A 12199-nucleotide genomic window follows, 5' to 3' on the forward strand; every position below is an offset into this window, starting at 1 on the left:
ACAAAGTTTGCACCTGGATTACTCTGCTGCTGGACTGAAACACCAGAGAGAAACTTTTAACTTTATTGTTAGAAAAACTGTTAAAAATAAAAACAGAAAGTGATTAAAAAAAAGTATTTCTGGTGTACAATCTGGAAACAACTGAATATAAAAATTGTATGGAAGGTCAACTACCCCTTTAAGCATGGCAAATGACTTCCTTTGGAGTCCTCTAGTGCCATAATGCTTACTCTTCATCATTAGTCAGACCTATTGAAAGCATGTCCATTCAAGATACAGTCTTTATCGTGATGACGGTAGTCTACATTAGATATTTGGGGCTCACTCTATTTGCGATTTTTCGATATTGGACTAGATGGGAGATTTCTTGAGTAGGATAGTGGGCCTTACATCTAGAAGTGTTTTCAGATCTGATCTGGCTATTGTGATGACCAGCTTGACCCTATGCCTTTAATAAAAGCCAGTGCCAAGCTCACGAGCTGCATGTTGCAGATCAGAGATCCAAACAATATAGGGATGAATATATAGCATCTTGACTTCAGACTTCATTCTTTCTTTACCTTACCTCACATCTTTACACAGAATTAGGCTAGTGCCACACAGGGCTGATTGGCAGTCTTCTACCTTTTACGTACCCTTGAAGCATTGTCTCCTCCCTGGTGCAGGCAGACACGGTGGAAATTGGCTAGAAAGTCTTGCATTTTTTGGCTGCGTCTGCCTGCACCGGGGCAGAGACAATGCTTCCAGGGACAGGCAAGGTAGCAGGCTGGTGCCAGCATAGGGGCTAATTATGTTGGGTTGAAAAAACCCAACATACTATTCTTCGACTTCAGCTTATTCTTCCGCTTTTTCTACTTCTTTTTCTTATTTGTAGTGTCCCCCAATTTTCTAAACGCTACTCCTCCTACAGTTATAGGGGTACAACACCCAAACTCCCCACACTCCTTCGCCATATAGCGGAGCAGGTTGCTTGTGCTTTTCTAAGTGATCCCGCCCCCTGTCTTTTTGTGGCACTGCTTCGAACACCTCAATTTTTCCATTGACTTTGACAGGGAAAATTTTCAAACTGCTGCCACTCTTACAGCTTTGAAGCTACACCCCCAAACTTGAATAACATAATAATGGGGTCACCCCAAATGAAACAGCAAAATTTCTTGGATGACCCCAAAGTGGGAGGGGCAAACAACAGTCAATCAAATTTCACCCATTGACTTTAATGGGGAAATTTAAACTGCTGCCAATCTTTCAGCTTTGAGGCTACACTCCCCAAACTTGAATCACATAGTCATGGGGTCAGCCTGAATGAAAATATGATGATTGGTGGATGCCCAAAAGTGGGCAGAGCTTAGAACAGCATTCAGATTTTACCTATTAACTTGGAAGAAATCCAACCTGCTGCCATTCTCAAAGTAATTACGCCGGGGCCCCAAACTTTGCAGAGTTAGGTACCAGGTAACTGTTGTTCAAGGTTAGAAAAAGTGGGCGGAGCCACCAACAGCCAATCAGATTGTACCTATTGACTTTCAATGGGGAAATTCAACCTGCTGCCATTCTCACAGTATTAACCCCAAGGTCCCCAAACTTTTCACATTTGCTCAATAGGGGACTGCAGTTTTAATTTTGAAAAGTGGGCGGAGCCACCAACAACCAATCAGATTTCACCTATTGAATTTTATTGGTTTGATGCCAGGGTTCCCAAACTTTGCACAGTCACTAGGTGACTTCGTACTTAAGGTTAGAAAAAGTGGGCGGGCCACCAAAAGCCAATCAAATTTCTTTTATTGTTTTCAGTGGGGATGACCCTGCCATTCTCACATGTTTAGTGTCAGGGTCCCCAAACTTTGCACAGTTGGTAACTGGGTGACTATGTTCCAAGTTTAAAAAAAGTGGGTGGGGCCAACAACAGCTAATCACTTTTCACATCATATTTTTAAATTTAAACTGCTGCCATAAATATTAATACCAAGGTCCTCAAACTTTGCAGAGCTAGTCACCAGGTAACTGTGGTTCAGAATTAGGAAAAGTGGGTGGAGCCACCAACAGCCAATCAGATTTTAAATATTGATTTTCAATGTGCAAATTCAACCTGCTACCATTCTCACAGTATTAACACCAGGGTCACTAGAGGACTGCATTTTTAGGTTTTAAAAAGTGGGTGGAGCCACCAACAGCCAATCAGACCTATTGATTTTTTGTTTAAATTTAAAATGCTTCCTTATATAGTTAAAGATCTATGTTGCTGTATGGACTGGACAAATCCATGTGCCACTGCACAGCCTCTAAACAAAGCACACATCTGTTACTAATGATGTATGTTTGTTCATATCACCAGGCACGTGCTGTCATTTTTCTGTAATCTTTGTAAACTGAGTTTAAATTATGCTTTGTATAAATAATTCCATCATTCAGGATGTAGGCCATACCAAATCCTCCAGACTCAGATATATTAATTGATATGCACTTGTGGCAATTTACTACAGACTACATATTTTTTGGTGTAACAAACCACATTACATTTTCCCTCTTGTTTAATTTTCTTCCAGGTTGATACTTTTCCATTGGTAGTAATTGGCATCTTTATTGAACAACCAACACCATTTGTTTCTGAGTTTTTTAAACGACTAAATAACTTAAATTATCCCAAAAAGCGAATCCAGCTTTATATCAACAACCATGTAAGTAAATACAGACTGCTTAGAACAGAATTAAAATAGAAGAAGGTGAAACAGAGCACAAGCTGAAAGGTTATTGAATGTATTATGTTTATTGTGTAGTGTGTTATATTTGCCTTCAGATATTATTAAGTTGTTTGGTGTACATAGATTTTTACTGTAAATTTCGTTTTTGCTGTTGACTTTAAGCCACAAGCTGTAAATTCAACAAGATCGGCATAAAATTACCATAGTGCTAGTCCCATAGATTCTGCAGTTTTATGTTTCAGTTTGATCTATGCCATGCGTTTACACTTAATTTTTCAGGATTCATTGAGGTCTGGCATGGTGCCAAGAGACTGGCGGATTGCTAATGTGGTGCCGTTATTTAAAAAGGGATCCCGTTCTCAGCCTGAAAACTATAGGCCTGTTAGTCTGACATCAGTAGTAGGAAAACTTTTGGAAGGGGTAATAAGGGATAGGGTACTTGAATACATTGCAGTTCACAATACTATTAGTTTGTGCCAGCATGGTTTTATGCGTAACAGATCTTGCCAGACTAATTTAGTTGCCTTTTATGAGGAGGTGAGTAGGAACCTTGATGCTGGAATGGCAGTTGATGTCATCTACTTGGACTTTGCTAAAGCGTTTGATACAGTACCTCACAGAAGGTTAATGATCAAATTAAGGAATATTGGCCTAGAACATAATATTTGTAATTGGATAGAGAACTGGCTGAAGGATAGAGTACAAAGAGTGGTTGTAAATGGAACATTTTCTAATTGGACCAGTGTGGTTAGTGGAGTACCGCAGGGGTCAGTCCTTGGGCCTTTGCTGTTTAACTTGTTTATTAATGACCTGGAGGTGGGCATAGACAGTATTGTTTCTATTTTTGCTGATGACACTAAATTGTGCAAAACTATAAGTTCCATGCAGGATGCTGCCGCTTTGCAGAGCGATTTGACAAAATTAGATAACTGGGCAGCAAACTGGAAAATGAGGTTCAATGTTGATAAGTGCAAAGTTATGCACTTTGGTAGAAATAATATAAACGCAAACTATCTACTGAATGGTAGTGTGTTGGGGGTATCCTTAATGGAGAAGGATCTAGGGGTTTTTGTTGATAACAAGTTGTCTAATTCCAGGCAGTGTCATTCTGTGGCTACTAAAGCAAATAAAGTGCTGTCTTGTATAAAAAAGGGCATTGACTCAAGGGATGAGAACATAATTTTGCCCCTTTATAGGTCCCTGGTAAGGCCTCACCTTGAGTATGCAGTGCAGTTTTGGGCTCCAGTCCTTAAGAAGGATATTAATGAGCTGGAGAGAGTGCAGAGACGTGCAACTAAACTGGTTAAGGGGATGGAAGATTTAAACTATGAGGTGAGACTGTCGAGGTTGGGGTTGTTTTCTCTGGAAAAGAGGCGCTTGCGAGGGGACATGATTACTCTGTACAAGTACATTAGAGGGGATTATAGGAAGTTGGGGGATGTTCTTTTTTCCCATAAAAACAATCAACGCACCAGAGGTCACCCCTTTAGATTAGAGGAACGGAGCTTCCATTTGAAGCAGCGTAGGTGGTTTTTCACGGTGAGGGCAGTGAGGTTATGGAATGCCCTTCCTAGTGATGTGGTAATGGCAGATTCTGTTAATGCCTTTAAGAGGGGCCTGGATGAGTTCTTGATCAATCAGAATATCCAAGGCTATTGTGATACTAATATCTACAGTTAGTACTAGTGGTTGTATTTATAGTTTATGTATGTGAGTATAGATTGGTAGGTGTGGGTTAGGTGTGCTGGGTTTACTTGGATGGGTTGAACTTGATGGACACAGGTCTTTTTTCAACCCTATGTAACTATGTAACTATGTAACATGGCAGTATTCGGCACAGCAAGATTTTAAAAAAAGATGTTTAAGGCTTAAAGCATCTTCTTACTTCCATTCATTGTTTATAGATTGATTCTTGAAATTTAGCAGTGGTTTGCGAGGTACATTTTTTGTCATTTCTTAGAAGTACCTCATAAAAAAACAGAAGGCTATAGGGCCGGATTGTTGGTCTACTCTTCACTGTATGAAACGTGTCAGAATGAGTGTGACCATCTTTAGAAAACCTCTTCCAACAGTTTATTATCTATCTTTTGTTATATAAGTTTATCTTAGACACCTGTTGTGAATGAGTACTGGCAAGGCATTGTTTTTTTAACATAACCAGTTGGAAGGTCAATTTGGTATCATGCAGTGATACAAACTATATTTTTTTTACTAATATATGTGAAATTTGATGCAGATACCAAGGTCTGAACTTAAAACTAAACTAGGCTTTGTTGACAAACATTTTAACGTTTAGTAGCAAAGTTAGCAGTTTAAAGGAACAGTAACACCAAAAATTGAAGTGTATAAAAGTAATTATAATATCTTGTACTGTTGCCCTGCACTGGTAAAACTGGTGTATTTACCTCAAAAAGACTACTATAGTTTATATAAACAAAGCTGATGTAGCCAAATTGTAGCCTGTATTTTTTTGGGGGGGACTGAAATATATCAGTCTAATCTACTTCTGCATGCATGTTTGGAATTCATTTCCTGTTCTCCACCAGTGATTAAAGCCATTAGTGTATGTGAATAAGCTTTGTGTACTTTATGCACAGGAGCCTCATCACCAGAGACGTGTGGAAAATTTCCTGCAGGCTTATGGTACACAATACAGCTTTGTTAAAACTGTGGGGCCAGATGAAAACTCTGACTTTGCTGATTCCCGTAATAAAGGAATGTAAGTACAAATACACATCTCATTTCTAAAATCAAAAAACCTATTCAACCTGTTGTATATCATGGCTAACAGCCTTACATGTTGTAGTGTAATATTAGTACTAATTGTGTTGGGTTGAAAAACCCAACATACTATTCTTCGACTTATTCTTCCGCTTATTCTTCCGCTTCTTCTTCTTCTTCTTTTTTTTTATTCTTAGTGCCCCCCAATTTTCTAAACGCTACTCCTCCTACAGTTTTAGGGGTACAACACCCAAACTCCCCACACTCCTTTGCCCTATAGCGGAGCAGGTTGCTTGTGCTTTTCTAAGTGATCCCACCCCCTCGTCTTTTTGTGGAACCGCTCCGAACCCCCCAATTTTTCCATTGACTTTGATAGGGAAGATTTTCAAACTGCTGCCACACTTACAGCTTTGAACCTACACCCCCCAAACTTGACTAACATAATCATAGGGTCAACCCGAATGAAACAGCAACATTTCTTTGATGACCCCAAAGTGGGAGTGGCAAACAACAGCCAATCAAATTTCACCCATTGACTTTTATGGGGAAATTGAAACTGCTGTCAATCTTACAGCTTTGAGGCTACACTCCCCAAACTTGAATCACTTAGTCATGGGGTCAGCCTGAATGAAAATATGATGATTGTTGGATGCCCAAAAGTGGGTGGAACTGTGATCATATTTTACCTGTTGACTTAGCAGAAATTCAACTGGCTGCCATTCTCACAGTAATAACACTGGGGTCCCCAAACTTTGCAGGGTTAGGCACCAGGTAACTGTGGTTCAAGGTTAGAAAAAGTGGGCGGAGCCACCAACCTCCAATCAGATTTTAACTATTGACTTTCAATGGGGAAATTCAACCTGCTGCCATGCTCACAGTATTAACCACAGGGTCCCCAAACTTTTCACAGTTGGTAACTAGGGGACTGCAGTTTTAGATTTGAAAAGTGGGCGGAGCCACCAACAGCCAATCAGATTTCACCTGTTGAATTTTATTGGTTTGATGTCAGGGTTCCTAAACTTTGCACAGTCAGTCACTGGGTGACTACGCATTTTAAGTGGGCGGAGCCACTAACAGCCAATCAGATTTTACCTATTGACTTTCAATGGGGAAATCCAACCTGCTGCCAGTCTCACAGTATTAACCCCAGGGTCCCCAAACTTTTCAAAGTTGGTCAATAGGGCACTGCAGTTTTAGTTTTGAAAAGTGGACTGGGCCAACAACAGCCAATCAGATTTCACCTATTGAATTTTATTGGTTTGATGCCAGGGTTCCCAAACTTTGCACAGTCATTGGGTGACTACGCATTCAAGGTTTTTTTTTTCAAGTGGGTCGAGACACCAACAGCCAATCAGACTTTACCTATTGACTTTTAATAAGGAAATTCAACCTGCTGCCAGTCTCACAATATTAACACCGGGGTCCCCAAACTTTTCAGAGTTGGTTAATAGGAGACTGCAGTCTTATTTTTGAAAAGTGGGTGGGGCCACCAACAGCCAATCAGATTTTACGTATTGAATTTTATGGGTTTGATGCCAGGGTTCCCAAACTTTGCACAGTCACTGGGTGATTTCAAGGTTAGTTAAAGTGGACGGGGCCGCCGAAAGCCAATCACATTTCTTTCATTGTTTTCAGTGGGGAAATTTAACTGCTGCCATTCTCGCATATTTAATGTCAGGGTCCCCAAACTTTGCACAGTTTCATAGTCATTGGGTGACTATGTTCCAAGTTTAGAAAAGTGGGCAGGGTGAAATCAGATTTCACCTATAGACTTCATATGTACAGCTTTGAGGCTACACTCCCCAAACTTGAATCACTTAGTCATGTGGTCAGCCTGAATGAAAATATGATGATTGTTGGATGCCCAAAAGTGGGTGGAACTGTGATCAGATTTTACCTGTTGACTTAGCAGAAATTCAACTGGCTGCCATTCTCACAGTAATAACACTGGGGTCCCCAAACTTTGCAGAGCTAGTCACCAGGTAACTGCGGTTCAGAGTTAGAAAAAGTGGGTGGAGCCAACAGCCAATCAGATTTTACCTATTGACTTTTAATGGGGAAATTCAACCTGAGGCCATTCTCACAGTATTAACACCAGGGTCACTAGGGGACTGCATTTTTATGTTTTAAAAAGTGGGTGGAGCAACCAACAGCCAATCAGAATTCACCTATTATATTTTATTGGTTTCATGCCAGGGTTCCCAAACTTTGCACAGTCAGTCACTGGGTGACTTCATACTCAAGTGGGCGGGGCCACCAAAAGTCAATCACATTTCTTTCATTGTTTTCAGTGGGAAAATTTTAACTGCTGCAATTCTCACATGTCAGTGTTCCCAAACTTTGCACAGTTTGTCACTGGGTGTTCCAAGTTTAGAGAAGTTGGCGGGGCCAACAACAGCCAATTAGATTTAACCTATAGACTTCATATGTTTATATTTAAACTGCTGCCATTCTTTAAATATTAATACTAAAGTCCCCAAACTTTGCAGAGCTAGTCACTGGGTAACTGCAGTTCCAGGTTAGAAAAAGGGGGCGGAGCCACCAACTGCCAATCAGATATCACTTGTTGACTTTCAGTGGGGAAATTTAAATTGCTGCCATTCAGACACTATTAAAACCAGGGTCCCCAAACTTTGCACAGTGGTTTTTACCATTTAACTGTGGTCCAAGGTTAGAAAAAGTGGGGCGAGCCAACAGATCAGATTTCATTCAGTTACTTCACGTTTTTCAACCCAACATGAAGTTTGTTCTCAAACTTCCCTTTCTAGTTAATATAATTATTATCGTTAACACTGGTAATTTCTCTCTTTTCCAAAATATCCTACTATTTTTTATTGATATTTCATTCAGTATATCTAAATTAAAATGTTGTTATTATGCTTTTGTGTTGCTAAAGGAAAGGTATAATCACTAGGGGGTGCCAAAATGTTAGGCACCCCCCTCCCCCCAGTGATTGTAATCACTTAATCACTTACCTGATACATTGGGTCGGTGCTTCTTTTAGCAGCACCAGCCCGGGTACCTGCAAGTGGGTGATCCTCTTCCTACTTCTGTCTTTGTGCCGCTTGCGCAGTAGTGTTAAAGCCAAACTTTAATGCAAAAGGCAGCTTTTCACTGTACTGCAGGCCCCGGGTTCGCAAACAAACAAGATAGGAGGAAGAGGATCGCTTGCGCACAGGTACCCGGTGCAGTTTTCTGCTGACAGGGGCACCGGCCCGACTCCACCCCCCGGGTGATTAAACCTTTCATTTTCCTTTAACTACTTTTTCCTTGACGTTACATTTTTTTTCTTATTGTTTCCACTTAAACTTGAAATGACTAACATACTAAACTACTCTTTGATCAGATTTTATGGGCCAGACTTTATCTGACCTACAAAATCATGTCATGCAACAGCATGCAACAACACAAAATTTTGTGGGATCCTACAAATGTTGGATCAGATACATTTGAATGGTGTGTTTTGTTCATGCACCTACATCCAACATTTAATGTATTTTAATAAAAGGAAAAATCTGTTAGACACCATCAGGTTTTATTTTGTTGAATACAGATGCAGCATTTCCTTTTTGTTGGATGGCAAATCTTTCATACATCTGACTTGTAAGATGCGATTTGTCAGTCTGACACCATCTGTGTACTTTTGATGTTAGTTCTCTTTGTTATTAATCAAGTTTCCCACCTGTGTGTTTAGTAGGCCCCACAGACATAACTATGTTTTAGAAGCAGTCATAAAGCAAACTTAAAAACAGATTTTTTTTTTTACACTTTACTTTTAGGGACATGTGTCGGCAAACTCCAGAGTGTGAATATTACTTCAGTATTGATGCCCCAGTAGTGCTGAAAAACATCAACATCCTTCGGATCCTCATAGAACAAAACAAGTATGTTAAAAATATTTCAGATAATGTGAATTGGTAAGGAAGTTGATAGGTTAATGGGCAGATTTATTAACGCTAATATTTTTTCCACAAAGAAAAATTTTTAGAGCATCAAATTGAGTATTTAAATAATAATGCTAAAACCACAAGTTTTTGTAATGTTTTAAATGTAATACGGTAGCGGCATCAACTTGGCCTCCTCAGGACGGCAAGGACTCCTAAGGCGGCACTGCAAGACATTAATATCCATGAGTGAAACTCTGACCATTTGGCCAAGTTATCATAAATATGGTAGTGTATTTACCTGGCTTTTCAGACAGTAACACCTCTCAGATTTGGAAGCAACCAAAGCAAGAATATAGATGGAGTGTTATGTTTGTGGGCTAGTTATTTATTCTCAGGAGGATTCATTTATTTATTTTGTCACATTGTTGCAGTTCACACAGGCAAATAATGTCAATTTGTTTTGTTTCCTTTTTTTTTTTTATTTAATAATAGGTCTGTAATTGCCCCCTTGGTGAGCCGAACTGCAAACTTGTGGTCAAACTTTTGGGGTGCCTTAAGTTCCGATGGATACTATGCACGATCTGAAGATTATATACATATTGTTCAGAGACAAAGAATGTAAGTACAGTGTTCAATCTTATTTACATTTTACTCTGTATTGTGTAAGACGTATGTAAATGTTTATAGCTATTGGGTAGCATAGTTACATCAGTAGGGCATTTTTAGTTTCTTTAAAGGGCCATTATACCTTTATTTTCCTCATAATTTTGGCCACTGATTGTATTAAAAGCTGAATGTTCATTTATTTTACATTTGCTTCTGTGTTACTTAGACAAAAATACAGGCCCATAAATAGCAAGGAGAACACTTTTGTTATCCCCTAGTCTATACAAAGAGATAACATAAGTCAACGACAGCATAGATGCTTCTCTGTATTAAAGGACAATTTTGTTGAATGCAAGAAGCCCAGTTTACTATGCAATAAGCAAAGTAATAAGAAGACCAGAAGCTCTGCCAATGACAAGGTGGCAAAGTTAAAAATGGTGGTATGTATAACACAGCTGAAAAACATGCACTTTAAAGGATTAGACCAAAAGGGGGCCAGTGTCAAATTTTTGGGGGGCCCAAACTCCCCTGCAAAAATTTTTTCTAGCCCCCCACCCTCCCACAAGAAAACATGGGTCACCTGATTTGTCTTTCTTCAGGATAACAAAACAATTCCACCAGTGCCTTTATAACTGATTTGCAAGCATCTGTTGTGTAATGCAAGACTATTGTGTAATGAATTGATGTAAACTTACTCAGAGTGGTCCATTTAGCACTTTAGCAATTTACATTTCTATTCAGAGCAACAGCTGTCTTCGAAGGTCAGAGTGTCAGCGACCCTTACAGTCTATGCACTAATCAGTTCTTGTATTTACTTAACCCTAGGGTTGCTGACTCTAAGTCTAAAAATGCAAATATCTCAGAAACCCCTAAAAATCAAAAATTTGAAAGAGAAGTACTCTAAGTAAGTTTACAGTTTTTGTTTTTGGTTTACACATCCTTTTAAGAACAAAGAAAGGTTTATTTGTTAGGCACCTGCCAGTGGTTATAATTGCTAACTTCAGACCATCGGGTGACTGTGCTCTTTGCAGAAAGCTCCGAATTATGGAAAGCCCTTCTCCCATAGACTCCATTTTAATTAAATAATTCAGAACTGATTTCCTTTTTCTCTGTAATAATAAAACAGTACCTTGTACTTAATCTCAACTAAGATATATATAATCATTTTTGGATGCAAAACAATCCTGTTGGTTTCAATTAATGCTTTCTTGATTTTTTAGTAGACTAAAGATATGGAGATCCAAATTACAGAAAGAGCCCTTTTCCGGAATACCTTTGGTCCCGAGCATTCTGGATAATGGGTCCTATACCTGTACTAGTCTTAGGGAGCAGGGCCACCTCAGGGGGACACAGGGGGGAAGGAAGTCGCTGGGAGGGGGGGAAAGCTGAGGGGAGCCGGAGGAAGTCGCTGGGGGTGGGGGACTGGAGGAAGTTGCTGGAGTGGGGGGAAGCTGAGGGGAGCCGGAGGAAGTCGCTGGGGGGGGGGACTGGAGGAAGTCGCTGGAGTGGGGGGAAGCTGAGGGGGGGGAGCTGGAGGAAGTCGCTGGGGTGGGGGGAAGCTGAGGGGAGCCAGAGGAAGTCGCTGAGGGGGAGGAGCTGGAGGAAGTCACTGGGGGGGGGAGTTGGAGGAAGTTACTGGGGGTGGAGCTGGAGGACAATGGGGGGTAGCTGTGCAGATGCAGCGGGGAGCCACATGAAGTTGCTGGGGGGAGCTGGAGGAGGAAGTCACTGGGGTGGGGGGAAGCTGAGGGGAGACAGAGGAAGTCGCTGGGAGGGGGGAGAGTTGGAGGAAGTCGCTGGGGTGGGGGACTGGAGGAAGTCGCTGGAGTGGGGGGAAGCTGAGGGGAGCCGGAGGAAGTCGCTGGGGGGGACTGGAGGAAGTCGCTGGAGTGGGGGGAAGCTGATGGGGGGGAGCTGGAGGAAGTCGCTGGGGTGGGGGGAAGCTGAGGGGAGCCAGAGGAAGTCACTGAGGGGGAGGAGCTGGAGGAAGTCACTGGGGGGGGAGTTGGAGGAAGTTACTGGGGGTGGAGCTGGAGGACAATGGGGGTGAGCTGTGCAGATGCAGCGGGAAGCCACATGAAGTTGCTGGGGGGGAGCTGGAGGAGGAAGTCACTGGGGTGGGGGGAAGCTGAGGGGAGACGGAGGAAGTTGCTGGGAGGGGGGGGTTGTAGGAAGTCGCTGGGGGTGGGGGACTGGAGGAAGTCGCTGGAGTGGGGGGAAGCTGAGGGGAGCCGGAGGAAGTTGCTGGGGGGGACTGGAGGAAGTCGCTGGAGTGGGGGGAAGCTG

At 41.5% G+C, this 12199-nt stretch overlaps 1 protein-coding gene across 1 annotated transcript in view; it reads left to right on the forward strand.

Moving 5' to 3' along the window:
* plod1 (procollagen-lysine, 2-oxoglutarate 5-dioxygenase 1) overlaps positions 1–12199 on the forward strand; it is a 38805-nt gene that overhangs the window by 12295 nt on the left and 14311 nt on the right. The window contains 4 exon segments of the mRNA NM_001078872.1: positions 2544–2675; positions 5297–5418; positions 9200–9304; positions 9800–9925. Of these exon segments, the coding sequence (NP_001072340.1) occupies positions 2544–2675; positions 5297–5418; positions 9200–9304; positions 9800–9925 (485 nt within the window).

This window comes from Xenopus tropicalis, chromosome 7 (assembly GCF_000004195.4).
Source record: "Xenopus tropicalis strain Nigerian chromosome 7, UCB_Xtro_10.0, whole genome shotgun sequence".
Taxonomy (NCBI): domain Eukaryota; kingdom Metazoa; phylum Chordata; class Amphibia; order Anura; family Pipidae; genus Xenopus; species Xenopus tropicalis.